Below are 16,442 nucleotides of genomic sequence, written 5' to 3'. Positions count from 1 at the left end.
CCGGCGCACAAAGAAGCGTAGTGCGCACGCGCGGAGCGCGCGTCCGTCTCCTGAACCCCGGAACAACAGGGCCGGATGGTGGGCCGGTCGGAGAGGTCCGTCGAGGGAGCGGTTCCCCCGCGGCGCTCTGGGTCGCGGCGCCATGAGGCTAGCCTTCCGCGCACTGGGCGGCGCCGCCGGGGTCGCCTGGCGAGAGAGCTTCCCCCTGGGCGGTCGCGACGTGGCGCGCTGGTTCCCGGGCCACATGGCCAAGGGTGAGCGGGGCCTGGAGGGGCCGGTGTTTGCGCGGTGCGGCCCGGTGGCCCCGGCGCCCGCTCGCTCGTCAGGCTGTCCGCGCGCGGGGCGGGAGGCGGGGGCGGACCGGAGCCCCGAGCCCCAGAAAGTGCCTTCTGCCACTTTGTTCCCCCAAGCCTCCGTTTCCACATCTGAGTCCACAGAGACGTACTTTCCCGAGTCTTGTTTTGAGTACTCGATGAAATGGTGGTATAGGAAAGCCCTCGCCGAACTGCGAAGTATTCAGCTATTATCGTTGCAACACCTTTAAGACACGGCCACTGCTGTCTTCTGCCTGAAGCCCTCGAGGAGTTTCTTACTGTTGATTTGTAAAAATGGGCCCGAGAAGACGCGCGGGGCCGGCGCGGTCCTCCGTGTCAGCGATCGCCGGGTCCCGCTCCCGCGCCCCTCAGCGCCCTCTGACCTCCGCATAAGTGGTGAGCCGGTGCCCGCTGCGCCGGCCCCTGCGGAGTGCGGTGCGTCGGTGTCCGCCCTCGGGACGCGGACGTCCGAGGCTATGCGGAGGACCCGGTTGAGCGGGGGGGGGGGGGGGGGGGGTGTCACTGTGCTGAGGGACACTGCGCGGGAGGGGGTGGTTACTTTCGTTGTGGGTGTTGTTCCTGGTTAATGGTTAAGGGGGAGTTCACTGCTGTGCGAGTGGCTGAAACTTAGGCAGCAGCATGTCCCCACAGCGTGGAGGGCCCAGAGAATCGGGTGGTCCGAGTTACCCTTTTAAGGCCGAGACCAAGACCCATAGGAGGTTCAATACTGCAGCTGGAGCCCTCCAAGTGGCTCCACCCCAGACATGCTTTTGCCCTTCAGGCAGGACCTCTTCTTTTTGGAGACACTGTTATTGAACTTGGAAGAGGCCCTCAGCAAGGGTGTATCAGTTATGGTGACTTAGGACACTGCACTCAGGTGTATTCTCTCTAGGTGGTGTGTCATTCTGGACCATTCAGCGTCACCCAATCACTCTTGAAAAGCCATAGACGCCTTCCCTTAGGCATCTTTCTTCTGTTTTCCAGGGCTGAAGAAGATGCAGAGCAGCCTAAAGTTGGTGGACTGTATCATCGAGGTCCATGATGCCCGGATATCCTTTAGTGGTTGTAATACTGTGATTTATGATAAGAAATCTATATATACACACATGTAGGTATATGTTGTATATGTGTGTATATATGTGTGTGTGTATGTATACACGTGTGTGTGTGTGTGTGTGTGTGTGTGTGTATATATATATACACATATATATATTTGGGCTTTGTCCCTGTTTCTGGCACAGAGCTCCTAAAATCCTGGGCATTTTTTTGTAAGTTTATTTATTTTTGAGAGAGAGAGCCGGGGAGGGGCAGAGAGAGAGAGGGAGAGAGCGAGAACACTGACAGCAGAGAGCCCGGCGCAGGGCTTGAACCCATGAACTGTGAGATCATGACCGAGATCATGACCTGAGCTGAAGTCTGACACCAACTGAGCCACCCAGGCCCCACAAACCCTGGGTATTTCTTAAGTGATGAGAGTGGTAAAAAAGTGTCTGTTGTTATGTGACTTTTGGAAAGCCACTAAGTCACCTAAGTTCCAGGGCTGGTTGCCAGGGGAGGTGAGAGTGGCTGGAAGTTGGATGGATTGCCAATGGCCACTGATTTAATTAATCAGGCCTATATAGTGAAACCTCAAGAAAAACCTGAAAGGACAGGGTTCAGAGAGCTTTTGGGTTGGCAAACACGTGGATACAGAGGGAGAGTGGCACGTTCAGAGCATGGGAGCTCTGTGCCCCACTCCCTCATACGTCGCCTTATTCATTTCTCCTGTCTGAGTTCCTGAGTTACATCCTTTTATAATAAGCCAGTAATCTAGTAAGTAAGATGTTTCTCCGAGGGCTGTGGGCTGCTCTAGCAAGCTAATTGAATCTGAGGAGGGGCTTGTGGGAACCTCCCAACTGTAACAAGTTGGTCAGAGGCACCGGTGACCAACTGGACTTGGGATTGACACCTGGAGGGGGCAGGGTGGGGAGGTGGCACATTGTGGGACTGAGCATTAACCTGTGGGGTCTGACTCTTCCTCCAGGTAGATAGTGTCAGAGTTGAGTTAACTTGTAGGACGTCCTGGTAGTGTCGCAGAATTGCTTGGTGTTGTCCTCCTCCCCCACCCCCAACTTTATTGGAATTGGGTGTGGAATTGCAGTGGTACAGGAGAGGCCCTGCTTCCTGAATCAGGCTGTGCTCAAGGCGGCAGGAAGCATTCCTGCTTTGTAGTCTTGTCTCTGTCTGGTCCTCCTCCTGTGTCTGGTCTCTGCTCTGGTCCAGTCTGCTCTCACAGTGCCTGGCAGCCTCACCTCTCAGAGTTACTGGCATTTAACTCTAAACCCTCAGTACATGACAGAGTTCCCCCAGGAGGCTTTAAAAATCCTGGTTTGGGTCCCTTTCCAGACCGGTTAATCAGAATCTCTGGTGGGGGTCCAGGCCTTGTATTTTTCGAGCCTCCTCATTGATAGGTAGATAGCATCCATTGTCTCTGACCTCTGCCTGCCTTGCCCAGGCCTTCCAGTTCAGTCCAGCAGTCGGTTCTCGAGGTGGGGCGTGCAACCTTCATTTCGACGTTCCTGCCAGCTGGCTTTCCTCCACGCTTGAGGTGGGAACCGGCAGGGTCTGGCGATCTTGCTCATTACCATGTACTTTCCAGACCTTTTTTTTAATTGTATTTGAGCTATGCTTGGATTCTCTTTATGTGGTAAAGGCACTGGTTTGAGAGTTCTTACCACCTCAGGGATAGCAGATAAGGGACAATTTTCACTATTTCAAAGACTTGGAACTTTTGTAAGAAAGTATTGAGTTTATTTATTGTAGGCGAAATATTGTAGGATATCTCATGCTGGCCAGAAGTGTTTGCTGGCAGTCTTACGATTATCAAAAGTGATGAACCTGTAGTTACTGTTCAGTGCTCTGTAAGAGGACACCTGTCCTGTTGGCTTCTAGATGTTTGCCCTTTTCTTCAGGACAGCAAGAATACCTACGTTGGGTTGCGGCCCTGGGAGGATGGAGTCTGAATTATACAGGATTGGTTAACCCTTTAGGGAAGAGAGTAGGCAGCTTAACTGGTGCCTGGACCCAGGGTGTGCCCAAGGCCTCAGGAGTTTCACACCTGGACTCACTAGGAGATGAAGCACCGGGAAGGGGCTGAGTGTTCAGAAGATAGATATATGGGCACCCCCCTCCTACCTGCGTTAGGGTTCCACGAGGTGGGACTTGTCGTGATCCCCAAGGGTCCCTGGCTGAGGGAGGAAGGGCGTGGCAGTGCTAGTAAGGAGGCAGAACCTTCAGTGGTGGTTTCCATGGGGGACCCTCATCTCCTTGGCAGTAACCAGAGGGTGGCATTGGTTTGAGGTATACTAGCTAGGACTTTACGGGAGGCCCTTTTTTTGAGTGATCAGATCATTCATTTTGAACTCACATATCTTGGCAACTAAACAAAGAACCCATTAATAAGACCTTCCCCTGAGCTTTGTTTTTTGTTTTTTGTTTTTGCCGCCACCATTCCCGTTTGAGGAGGAACGTGAGAACCACTGCCCTGCTTGCATGTGGTGGTTCCATGGCAGTGAGACCGTTTCCTTCTTCTCTGCCAGGAGGGTAGGACTGGGGTATGAGGCTGGGCTGGCTGGCATGTACTTGCTTTGAGACTGGGCTTCCTCCTCTGCTCACTTCCTTCTAAAGATGTTCCTCTGGGGGTGCCTGGGGGGCTCAGTCAGTTAAGTGTCCAACTCTTGGTTTCAGCTCAGGTCATGATCTCATGGTTCGGGAGATTGAGTCCCTTGTCAGGCTCTACGCTGACAGTGCAGAGCTTGCTTGGGATTCTCTGTCTCTCCCTTTCTATCTGTCCCTCCTCTGCTTGTGTGCGCATGCTCTCTTTTTCAAAAATAAATAAATAAACCTTAAAAAAAAAAAAAGATTTTCTTCTGAAGGTGGTGCCAATATGCATAACAAGACGAGATAAAATAATGGTCTGGTGAAGCATTAAAGGAATTTTTGCCTTAATTTTGCCACATTCCACTTTCAGGCCGCAACCCTCTGTTTCAAGAAACCCTTGGGCTTAAGCCTCATGTGCTGGTCCTCAACAAAATGGACTTGGCGGATCTGAAAGAGCAGCAGGTGAAGGTCCCTGTCCCGGGCACCTCCAGCACTAGGGTTGTGTCTAGGGTCACCCTTGCAAGCAGACTCTGTGTTGATTCACTCAGGCAGGCTTGCTTTAGCAAACAACCCTTTGTTTGCAGAGGTATTCCCGCCTGATTTCTCAAAATGACCTGCTTCCCTCTAATGTTTAATTTATGGTCCAAATGACCAGAAAGCGCACCTCCCAAAGGAAGTGGCCAGGCTTTGCTGCTGGAGCCAAGTGCCCCACAGGGTGGCCTCTGGCCCCATGTGGCTCTGAGCGCTTGAGATGTGGCTCCTGCTGCAGACACGATACTCGTGTTTTATTTCATTTTAGTTAATAAGTTTCCGTAGCTGTTTGAGGCTGGTGGCCATAGGCACAGGCCACAGGTACTGACCTGGAGGTCTCCTGTGATGGCTGCATTTGGCCCAGGCACCCACACTGGCCAGTTCCATGGCCTTCCAGACACCAAGTGCGCTGGAGGCCCAAAGTAATGTCTTCAAAGCAGGCAGGATCGGGGGACACAGGTGACCAAGTGCAGGGCATGCCCATGTGTCCCAGCATACAAGAAACATGAGGGTCTGGGCATATTATTTTTGAGTGTTCACCTCTGCTTTTCTTGCTGTGTTATCGAATCCTTCCGGAAGGGCAGGTGTCAGACCCTTGTGGATTCCAGCCTAGCAGTTTTCAGGCTGTTAGTGGTGCAGCATCCTCTTTGTTGGCAGAGTGCATTCAGGCTTCTCAGTTGGTCGTGGTATGTTTGAATTACTTAGACCCCAACCACAAGTCTCTGTCACAAGGTTTCCAGGGGAACATCAAATATAGGAGCTCTTTGTTTGCTGAGAATCCGAGCAGAGGCCACCCCTAACCCACGTGCGGGTACCTCTGGTCATTTAAATCCCTTCTGCTGTGCAGGACGGGGGGTGGACAGCTCCAGAGCCCCCAGAACAAGGTGTTCATGGGCTTCACTGCACGCACGCTGTACTAACTTAGCATCACAAGCTTTGCTTTCATTGGTTGAGACTTGAGTCTTACCAGCGATTGCTTCTGGCCTTCCTTAAGTGCTAATCTTTGTGGAGTGTTGGGCACATAAGGTGACTTAACATAGGGACACAGCGGTGTCTCAACTGGTTGGGAGGTGGCAGGAGTGTGTGCTCCTCCTCTCAGGTGCTGCTGTGGGCAGAGGAGAGGAGAGGAGAAGGCCCCAGGGATGGCCCTTCATGTCTGCCTCTGGGGGTGGGTGGGGACATCCCATGTGAATGTATACACTTCAAAGCGTGGCTTCAAATATGTCTTTGTTGTGGCCTGTATCCTCATCTGTATCATCATAACAAACAACTAAAATATATAATGAAAATTAAGTTAGCAAGTGACTTTTGGTTCATTTAGGCATTGACCATGTTTTAGGTCAGTACGTGGTCAAACAATATCATACCGGTATTAAAAACTATGATTCCTACACTGATTTCACTTAATGTTAAGACCAATAAATTCATATTAACCTTAGTTTACTTTTGAGCTTTTAAAGCGTTGCATGTACTTTGTACTTGGATTGGGTTAAGGCTGGGTTTACAGTGGTCATTTTGTGAGAGCTCATCAGAATACTCAGGACTAAGCAGATCACTGAATGCAGCCAGAGGTGGCTCATTTTCCGTGGAGGTACCTGTGTCCCAAGAGGACAGCCAGTGTCTGTGCTGAGCCCTCATGCCTGCTGGAGCCTGCAGCTCGTGGACCCCTGCCCAGGGCACTTCCTTCCTGTGCTCACACTGGAGCCTCCTCTATGGTCTGTGCTGTCCACGGGGCCCCCTCGCCTGGAGCACGCCTGGCCTGGGTCGGGGTGGGGCTTCAATCTCAGATCCTTGGATCTTAGCATATCACATCCATATTTTCATTTAGTTTTTAAAATGGAAATATCGTACCCCAGTGTTTATAGCAGCACTCTCAACAATAGCCAAATTATGGAAAGAGCCTAAATGTCCATCAACTGATGAATGGATAAAGAAATTGTGGTTTATATACACAATGGAGTACTACATGGCAATGATAAAGAATGAAATATGGCCCTTTGTAGCAACGTGGATGGAACTGGAGAGTGTGATGCTAAGTGAAATAAGCCATACAGAGAAAGACAGATACCATATGGTTTCACTCTTATGTGGATCCTGAGAAACTTAACAGAAACCCAAGGGGGTGGGGGGAAGGAAAAAAAAAAAAGAGGTTAGAATGGGAGAGAGCCAAAGCATAAGAGACTGTTAAAAACTGAGAACAAACTGAGGGTTGATGGGGGGTGGGAGGGAGGGGAGGGTGGGTGATGGGTATTGAGGAGGGCACCTTTTGGGATGAGCACTGGGTGTTGTATGGAAACCAATTTGACAATAAATTTCATATATTGAAAAAAAAATGGGAATATCTCTTTCAGAAAATTATACAGCACTTAGAAGGAGAAGGCCTAAAAAATGTTGTTTTCACCAACTGTTTACAGGATGAGAATGTCAAGCAGGTAGGTGCTTCTCTGTTTTACACCCTAATGCTTTTGATTAAATACATTTAAAAGAAATGGATTATCTTATGCTCTTGTGAGAAGCAGAGTTTTGGAGGCAAGGCAGGGGTTGGCTGGGGTTCCTGGGGTACACTCATCTCTGGTCGAGAGCAGGTAGGCCCTGGGCAGCCTGTGGTGGTCTGCAGGGCCCAGTGCCAGGCTGTAGCATGTACCCGGGGCTGTTGTTGGACAAGCTTCTGGAGGGTGTGGTGCCTGGTTTTCCGCAGTTGTATTTCGAGGATTTCCCTGGCTGGTGGAAGGTGGCTGCGGTCATAGCCGTCACCCTCTGGGGGATTGACCTGCTTGCTGATGGTGGAGGGACAGGTCAGGGCGCAGGTGACACCCCCCCCCCCCCCCCCAGCGCATTCTAAGCCCTGATGTGGACATAGCCCTGGTTCTTCGATGCTGGGCATGGGGTACGCCACCTCCAGAAGCTAAGGAGGAAGCCGGTTTCTGTGCGAGTGTGCCGCTGTGTGGTTTGTCTGTTGCAGATAATCCCGACGGTCACGGGACTGGTGGGGAGCAGCTGCCGCTATCATCGAGGAGAGGTCGGTGGTGGGGCTCAGTGCTGGCTGTGGGGTGGTCCCTCCTGCTGAGGAGCCCTGGGCTCAGTGGCTAAGCAGTGGTAGACCAGTCCCCATGCTGGGCCATCACCAAGCCCCGAGAACTCCTGGGGGCTGTCTCTGTGCTGCCCCAGCCCACAGAGCTGCCCTCTGTCTTGTTGTTTGGAGCAGGGGTGGGGGGTGGCCCTGCTGGCGGGGCCTCCACAGTGACCTTTCTTCACCTGAACCGGCCTGGGTTTGTGGGTCCCGTTGCATCGGCCACGTGAGGCTCTCAGTGGGGCTGTGGGTGGTCTGGGTGGACCCCTGGCTCCCTGCTCTTGTGCTTCTGCAGAGTCTGGAGTACTGTGCCATGGTGATTGGGATCCCCAACGTGGGCAAATCCTCGCTCATCAACGCGCTCAGGAGACAGCACCTCAGGAAAGGTACTGCTGGCCGTTGTGAGCTGATGCTGTGGTGTTTGCTGGCGAGCGGCCGCTCTTCCTCTGGCTCCGAGAAAAACCTCGCCCTTAGCCAGAGCCTCATGGCCCCTCAGGGTTGTCTCTTTGCACCGGATAACTGATGTGAGGTTAAATGGTGAGACAGAATCATCCTGTCACACATTTTAAATTAAAAAAAAAAAAAAAATTAATATTTATTTTTGAGAGAGAGAGAGAGAGAGAGAGAGAGACAGAGTGTGAGCAGGGGAGGGGCAGAGAGAGAGAGAGAGAGACAGAATCCGAAGCAGGCTCCAGGCTCTGAGTTGTCAGCACAGAGCCCGACGCGGGGCTCTAACCCACGAATTGTGAGATCATGACCTGAGCTGAAGTTGGACGCTCAACCGACTGAGCCACCCAGGCACCCCTATCCTGTCACACATTTTACTTCGTTCTCTCTCCTGAACATGAAGTGTTAAGATATTTAACACGTGGATGACTTTCCTGCCTGTTGGTGATTGTGTTCCCCTTCACGGAAATCTCTTTGATGCCCATACTCATGGCGTAGCCGGATAGATGGGGCCTGATAACAAGCAGCAGGAGGTTGATGGGGCAGCCCCAGCTGGGAGACGGCATCCTGCCCGACTGCTCGGGGGAGATTCTGGGGAGACCCCGGGCCTATCTCCTTGTTTCGTGCTCATTTGGATTTGGAGTCACACAGACGTGCCCACACTACTTACTCACTGTGTCATTACTCTTTTCTATTAAGTATTTTAAAGTTCAGTGCCAAGTCCCACATTGGCTTCGTGTTCCACACCAGGATGCGTTCTTTATTAACAAACCCAAACACCATGAACTCCACTGAACTGTTATTTTACAGATGGTGTTTTTGGTGCTCGTTGGAGAATTGTCAGATCATCATTTTGTTTTTTAATTTTTTTAAAAATGTTTATTTTTGAGACAGAGAGAGACAGAGTGTGAGCAGGGGAGGGGCAGAGAGAGAGGGAGACACAGAATCCGACACAGGCTCCAGTCTCTGAGCTGTCAGCACAGAGCCCGACGCAGGGCTCGAACCCACAAACTGCGAGATCATGACCTGAGCTGAAGTCGGACCAACTGAGCCACCTAGGTGCCCCAAATCATCTTTTTTTTTAAGTTTACTTTTCTCTAATTGTGGCTTAAAAAAAAAATTGGTGGCATTAAATATATTCAGTGCTGTGTGACCATCACAGTATTTCTAGACTTTTCCTTGGTCTCAAACTGAAAGTCTATAAACATAAACCCTAGCCCCCTCTCCCCTCCCACCGCCTGGGCACCACTAATCTGCCTTCTGTCCCTGGATCTCTGAAGAGCTCCTACCTCACATGAATGGAATCACACGGTAGTTGTCCTTTTCTGTTGGACTGATTTCACTGAGCATAATGTCCCCAAGGTCCATCTGTGCTGTGGCCTGTGTCAGAATTTTGTTCCCTTTCAAGGCTGAATAATATTCCATTATGTTTAGATACCACGTTTTGCTTTTCCACTCGTCCACTGATAGATACGTGTATCTCTATTCTTGAGTTTATCCGGCCCCTTGGTCGGGAGCTGTGCTCACAGACAGGCCTGTCGTGATCAGTGCTGTGGGGCTGATTTGCCGGGTGTAGGCTCGGTGTCGGGGGCACAGGGTCAAGTCCAGGAGGGAGGAAGCCGTCGTGTGGGAAGCAGCAGCTCTGTGCTGACCTCCATGGCCGGGCCCTGGCCTCTCCTCACCCTCCCAGGTACCAGGGAGGTGCGTTTCGGTCCCTGTTGGTTTGGTGCTGAGTTGAGCACGAGCTCATCTGGGCCTTCATGGGTTTCCGGCTGTGTCATTTCTTCTTCTGTAGCTTGTGTGCCAGGCTTCTGTGTTCACTACGTCCGACAGCCCCTTTGCATCCCACAGGGAAAGCTACCAGGGTGGGCGGCGAGCCTGGGATCACCAGAGCCGTGATGTCCAGAATCCAGGTAGGGTCCTCGGCTGCTGGGTCTGCAGCTCCACACGCAGGCGCCTGCTGCTTCCTGAGGACTCGGGAGGCACTGCCTCCACCCGCCCCACCGAGTGCTGCCGCACGCCAGGCACTGCACCAGCCTTCCACCAGAGCTGCGGGCAGGCGTGCTCGTCACCCCTGTTTTATGGAGGGGGAGCAGACACCTGCCTAAGGTCACACAGCTCAGCTCAGCTTGTCCACACGTTCCCTTCTTTTCCTGGGAGGAGAAGATTGGGGCCCTTGGGGCCTGTTGCTCCTGTTCTCTGGACTCAGTGGGAGCTGACCCAGTGGGGAAGCCAAGAGTGTGGTGGAAAGGCCTCGTTGGAGCCTCAGGAGCCTAACACCCCGGCTCCAGGGGCCGCCGAGCAGCAAGCCTGGAGGCAGCGGCGCGGCCGACTGTCCTCTGTGTCCACAGGTGTGTGAGCGGCCGCTGATGTTCCTGCTGGACACTCCTGGGGTGCTGGCTCCTCGGATTGAAAGCGTGGAGATGGGCCTAAAGCTGGCCCTGTGTGGTGAGTTGGGGGTCACCCTTCGTGCCCCCTCCTGCCGCCTGGGTGTGGGGCCCCCAGCCCTGGCACTTTGTGCCTGCCTTTCTAGACCTGGATGTTGCAGACTCTTGAATGCTGTGCTGAGCGGGCGTCTCAAGCAGCCTGTGCGGTCCTAGCTCGGGGCGCATGTGGGCCAAGCACTGCTGTGACCCCACTGACCCTCACAGCCCTCCTTGGAGAGAGTGCCTTCCTTTTCCCATTTTACAGCCAAGGCAGGTCTGTGGGTCAGGTCCAAGGGCCACGGCCGGGCCTTCTCCTCAGCAGCACCTCGGGCTGAGACAGGGAGGGGCCTTGGGGTGCAGATGCCAGGCTGGTTTGCCGGGCTCACCCTGGTCGCCTGATTCTAGGAACCGTGTTAGACCACCTTGTCGGGGAGGAGACCCTGGCGGACTACCTTCTCTACACCCTCAACAGGCACCAGCTCTTTGGGTGAGTGCAGGGTCCGGGGCAGGTAGCTCGCCTCTCTCTCTCGTTCTAGACAAACATAGTCTAAAAAAGCAGCAGCAGTAAGATGCGATTAGACCAGCAGCCTGCACGTTATTTGCAGCATACAGGTCGATATGTTTGTTACACAGTCAAGAAAAGCCTCAAATTTCCTGTGCTCTTTGGTAATTCCTCCTTCCCACCTTTACCTGCTCCCATTTTACAGACGAGACCTCAAAGCCCGCTCGCCACATCCTGGTGACCATCTGTTTTCTGTCTTTCCTTGGACGTCCTGTGCTCTGTCTTGCGGGGTTCCCGTCCTCGGTGTGACTGCTTTCAGATTCCTCTGTGTGGTGCCTCCAGTCGCTCCTTCCTGGTGCAGATTTACACCTTGTTATTCCCCCAGGAGTGAGACGTGAGCCGAGGATGTTTGCTGGGTGTCCTTTATCGCGTTGAGGACCACAGCCTGGCCGGAGCTTTGTCAGTTTTGTTGGTATGGTTTCATTGACTTTCTCCATTGTCTTTCCGTTATTTCATTGATTACCGTTCAGTCTTTATTATTATTTCTGCTTTGCTGGTTTTCCTTCTTTTTTTCCATCGGTTTTTGAGAGAAGGTACTGAAATCTCTGCCTGTGGTCTGTCTGTCTTGCGGCTCTGTCCGTCTGCTTCACGCATTTCGGAGCTCTGTTGTGCGGTGCAGGGACAGCCCGGGGATCATCGTGTCCCCCTGAACCGATGCCCTTATCAGTCAAAATGCCTTTCTTGATGTTCATAATACTTCCTGCTCTGACATCGACCTCGTCTGGTAGTTACACACCTGCTGTAGCTTCTGATGAGTGCTCACATGGAACGTGTTTGTGTCTTTATATTTAACACGTGTTTCTCGGGGGGCCTGGGGCGCTCTGTCAGTTAAGTATCCGACTCTAGATTTCAGCTCAGGTCATGGTCTCACAGTTAGTGGGATTGGGACATTCTCTTCCCCTCCCCCCCTCACTCTCTCTCTTTCTCTCTCTCTTTCTCTCTCTCTCAATAAATAAATGAATATTTAAAATGAAATAAAATGTGTTTCTCATAGGCTGTGTACAGATAGTGAGGGCTTGTTTCTTATCCAACCTGACCATTTCTGTCTTTTATTTTGGGTATTTGGACCATTTACATGTAATGTGATTATTGATCTTGGGGTTACGTTTGTCATCTTACTCTTTGTCCTATCCGTCCTTTGTTCCTTTTCCTCCTCCTCTGCCTCTGCCTGTGCTGTCTCCATCTTTCTCTCTGTCTCTCTCTGCATCTTTCTCTCTCTTCCTCTGTCTCTCTGTCTGTCTCTCTGGCCTTTTCTGGTTACTGGGATACTCTTATCCCCTCTCTCCCCTTTGTCAGCTTGCCTTCTGTAACGTATGGAGGAGGTTGTCTCGGTGTGAGGAGGGTTAGGTGATAGAACCCGTCTCATGGTGCATAAGCGCCTTACGATAGCGCATCTCCATTTTTCTCGTGATCTTTGGGCTTTTGTTCTGTCTTGCTTTCATGTATTTTGTAAGCCTGAGATGTATGTACTGTGTTCGCTCATATGGAGACTCCCAAGTGTGAGACGTAATCTTAGCTGTCTGCCCATGGCTTTATGGTTCATGGGCACCGCTTGTTTCTTTGTGTAGATCCATGTTCTGTCTGGTGTCGCCATCCTCTGACGATTTCCTGTAGCGTTTATTGCAATGCAGGCCTGCTGGTGAGGAGTTTGTCTCCTCAGGTTTGTCCAGCGATGCCTGTGTTTCACGTTCGTTTTGGAAAGATACTTGCCCTGTGTGTGAAAGTCTAGGTGGATGGTTTTTTTTCAGGAGTGGAGAGATTTTGTCCCATCCTGTTCTCACCTGTGCTGTTTCTGATGAGGAATCTGTCACGGTGGTCTTTGTTCCTCCAGCTGCCTTTAGGATTTTCTCTTTGTCGTGCTCTTGAGCAATTTATGACAATGGGACCCGTGTGGTTTTCTTTATGTTTCTTGTGCTTATAGTTTGTTGAGTTCTTAGATCTGTGGCTTTGTAGCTTTTATCACATTTTCAACCATTATTTCTTCCTGCGTTTTCAGTTCCTGCCTGCTCCCGTCCTCAGGACCTGCTGGGCACGGCTGCTGCCCCATGGGCGACCTGCCTGCACCCCATGTGTCTGACCCACTGCTAGCGCCCGCCAGTGTGTGTCTCACAGCACGGGTCTCCAGTCCGATTCGGATCGTGTTTTCCATCTTCTGTGCATCTGCTTAACTTTGTAACCACATGGAATGTGGTCACGATGACTGATCTAACATCTCTGCTGTCCTAACATCTGGGGTGCTTTCAGCTGACTGATTTCCTCCTCACGATGAGTCTGTTTTCCTGCTGGGCACGCCTGATCATTTTTGCTCGGATGCTTGGTGTTTTAAATTTTACCTTCTTGGGAGATGGGTATCTTTAAGTTCCTGGACACATCCTTGAGCTTTGCTGGAGACAATTATCTGGAAACAGTTCCTTCCAGGCCTGACTGAGGCAGGGCCTCCCCCCACCTCCGCTGTGCCCCATGGCTCATGAGGTTTCCGTCTGCTCCTGGCTCTCCGTGAGCACTGACTGCTGCCCCTGTGCCCTCCAGGGTGGTCCTTCCTGGCCTCTGGCTTTGGGGAACTTCCTTTATCATGTGTGCAGATCCCTCCTCTGCTAAATACAGAGGATGGCAGGCTTCCAGAATTCTCTCTCTGGGCAGCTCTGCCCTTTCTGGTTCTGTCGTGTGACTTTTACTGGGCCCACACTCCAGCCACCCTCGCGGCTCCCTGGGGCCTCCGGGCACCAGGCTGGGTGTTTGTTGGTTTACATCCTTTGTAGCTTGATGTCTGGTGCCTCGAAAACCATTGTTTTGTATGTTTTTGGTTGTTTCAGGTGGATCGTAAGTTCAGTTCTCGTTACTCCATTTTGCATGGAAGTAGGATTTCAAATTGATTATTTTGTTTCATTTCCGTGGGAGTCTGTGTGGGCCTCCGCGGTCCTCCAGTGTTTCTGGAGAACAGGCAGCCGTGTCCTGCAGGGCGGCCCTTGCGTGTGTGTAGTGGGGTGCCCAGGACAGAGGGGCCGTGAGTTTGATTTGGGACCTGCCTTCCTCAGGATGCGATGTCCTCCAAGATGGGCACTCCGATACCCAGGTGGGGTCGCCTCGCGGCCGAGCCCCGCCCTGCTCTGTGGACCCGGAGGCAAATCCCACCGTCGCTCCGGCTGTCGTTGGTTCCGGGACGAGTGGCCGGCAGAGGTGTTAGTTGTGTCTCCCGTGGGGGACGTGCTTGTCTGTGGATGAGGCTTGTCTCCTTCAACCCTTCAGGGTCAGACACGCCCGGCCCTGCGCTGGCCTTTCTCATCAGGCCCTGAGCCAGCGTCACGGACGGGGCGTCCACAAGAGCTACTGGACAGTTCTCGGCAGAGGCGGGCGCCGAGTGGGTTTGTGCTGGTCTGTGGGCTACAGAAAACACCAGTCAGACCTGCTCATTCTCCCCTGGAGAGAGTGCTGGCAATCCTGGCGATCCTGCCTCGGGCGGCTGCCCAGAGGCTTGGAGCACCTGTCAGGGTACTGCCGTGCTGACCTAGGGCTCCAGGCTACGGGCTGCTCGGGAACGGGGCGGATGACGCAGTCGTCCCGCCATTGCGGCCACGGGCATCAGCAGGGAAGCCGTCCTCAGGACAGCTGGCTGTGGCCATGTGGGAGGACAGACGTCTGCAGCTCTGCAGTGGGCACTTATGGCCACATGCACGAGGGGTCCCTTGTGGAGCTGGGCGTGACCCAGCATGTCCCTGCCTGGCTCCCTCTCCCCGACTGTTGGTCTGTGTGTAGGTACGTGCGGCACTATGGCCTGGGCGGCGCCTGTGACGACATCGCCAGCGTGCTGAAGCAGGTGGCTGTGAGACTGGGGAAGACGCAGAAGGTGAAAGTGCTCACGGGCACGGGTGAGAAGTGGGGGCATCTGCCTCTGGCTGGGCTTGGGGAAGCAGCCGATCCAGCGGCCCCTGGTGCTGGGGGAGGACACTGTGGGCACATGTGGCTGTTCTGGGAACACAGGTTCTGCAGAGGGGCGGGCTCTCGGTTCAGCCTGTAGACGGCAAGGCGGCCCTGCCTCGTGGCGCTGGATATACCCTGCGTCCCACCGGTTTGAAACCTGCCGAGGTCGAGGCGCCACAGCCCAGACTCTTGTGTTTTCTTTCAGAACATGTGCTAGCGCCCAGGCTCCACAGGTGCCCACCGTCCGTCCCTGAGGACGGGCAGGGAGGCGTGCGTCTGAATCCTGCGCCTGCCCCGTGGGGAGGTGCCTTCCTCACCAGACCCTCTTCTCTCCCCCAGGTGACGTGAACGTCATCCAGCCCAACTACCCTGTGGCAGCCCGAGACTTCCTCCAGACCTTCCGCAGGGGGCTGCTGGGCCCAGTGATGCTGGACAGGGATGTCCTGCAGAGGTCCCCCGTGGCAGAGCCCTGAACTGGTCCAATTGGCAGGGGCCTCACTCCTGCCTGGCCCTTGGCACCAGGGCATCCCAGACCACAGCCCAGAATCTGATGCTGGGCCTCCCTTTTCCAGAAGCTCCATGCTGGTCACTATCCACTCAGGTCTCTACGCCAGGAAGGAACCTGTACCTCCTGCTGCCCCACAGCCTGGCCAGCTGTTGTTGGGGACTGTGCCTGGGGTCTGGACGTCAGGGCTGACGAAGTCCCTAAGCTGTCCCTGGGTGTCTCAACTGTGCCAAGTATCTCTCAGGGGGAAGATGATGCTTTCTCAGGAGGACGTGAACGTACGGTCTGCAATTTAAAAGTCTCACAAGGCCAGTCGCTGCTGGTGGCTCGTTTGCTGTGCACCAGGAGCACCTTGGGCTCACATGTTAACGTCTCTCCAAAACGACACAAAAAACGGGATATGAACTGCTTAGTGAGTAAGGCCTATGTATTGGGGCCTTGGTGGTACCCTGGGTCCTGCAGTAAAGAAGAGTCTGTTTGCCAGTGGAGTGTTTATTTCACGACACGACGAAAATGTGCACACAAATGGACAAGAGGTGCCAAGGAGCTGTGGCCAAACCCAGGAACTGTCTGCTCCCTCGGTGCCCCGGGGGCTGCCCTGCTCACGGCCAGCTGCACGCAGGCTGGGAGGGTCGCTGGTGTGGCTCCCCCCCCCCACTTCCGAGTGGCAAACTGTAGCTACTGGACAGTGGGACTCTCCCCAGGGACCTGTACCTGCCAGCCTGCATTCCAGAAAAGGGCAGAGGAGGGAAAGGGGGTGGGGTGGGCCTGGTGAGCAGCTCTGCCCCTTCTGTGTCCAGTGTGTGTGGCCTTCCTGGAGCGTTGGAGTCTCTGCCAGGCACCTCCCCTCCTGAAGGTGCCCATGGTGGCGCACACTTCCTAATCGGAGATTACCCCCCTGGGTGCCATCTGCCTCCTGCTGGGACCCTGACCAGTAGGGCAGGAAGTACTCTAGCATGTGACTGTACCAGATGGGGACAGGCTCTGGGAGTCAGGCTGGTGTGTGGTGCCCCGCAGCCTGTGAGGGCGG

The 16,442-nt window shown here is 53.5% G+C and overlaps 2 protein-coding genes across 5 annotated transcripts in view; one reads left to right on the top strand and one right to left on the bottom strand.

The window, feature by feature from the left end:
* Positions 1-33: 33 nt before the first annotated feature.
* MTG1 (mitochondrial ribosome associated GTPase 1) lies at positions 34-15,895 on the top strand. Of its 4 annotated transcripts, none has more exons than XM_081790428.1 (11): positions 34-254; positions 1,299-1,365; positions 4,313-4,415; positions 6,836-6,916; positions 7,447-7,503; positions 7,850-7,940; positions 9,853-9,914; positions 10,353-10,449; positions 10,833-10,914; positions 14,743-14,833; positions 15,247-15,364. In XM_081790428.1, exons 1-11 carry the CDS (start codon positions 143-145, stop codon positions 15,253-15,255), a joined length of 852 nt encoding a protein of 283 aa, XP_081646554.1. In that variant the 5' UTR covers positions 34-142; the 3' UTR covers positions 15,256-15,364. The 4 variants fall into 4 exon arrangements, with proteins under 4 accessions (XP_081646554.1, XP_081646553.1, XP_078291171.1 ...); XM_081790427.1 differs by having other exon boundaries at positions 35-254; positions 14,743-14,855; positions 15,247-15,895; XM_078435045.2 differs by having other exon boundaries at positions 35-254; positions 1,299-1,376; positions 4,324-4,415; positions 14,743-14,855; positions 15,247-15,895.
* The window catches only part of SPRN (shadow of prion protein), a 7,938-nt gene continuing 3,288 nt past the window's right edge, over positions 11,793-16,442 (bottom strand). Inside the window, exon 3 of the mRNA XM_060641148.3 lies at positions 11,793-11,808. The gene's annotated coding sequence lies outside the window, so the exon portion shown is untranslated. The remainder of the gene's footprint in view (positions 11,809-16,442) is intronic.

Source organism: Panthera onca, chromosome D2 (assembly GCF_046562875.1).
Source record: "Panthera onca isolate mPanOnc1 chromosome D2, mPanOnc1 haplotype 2, whole genome shotgun sequence".
In the NCBI taxonomy this organism is placed as follows: domain Eukaryota; kingdom Metazoa; phylum Chordata; class Mammalia; order Carnivora; family Felidae; genus Panthera; species Panthera onca.
The sequence above is the reverse complement of the archived record's forward strand: the minus strand, read 5'-3'. Positions and strand labels throughout refer to the sequence as shown.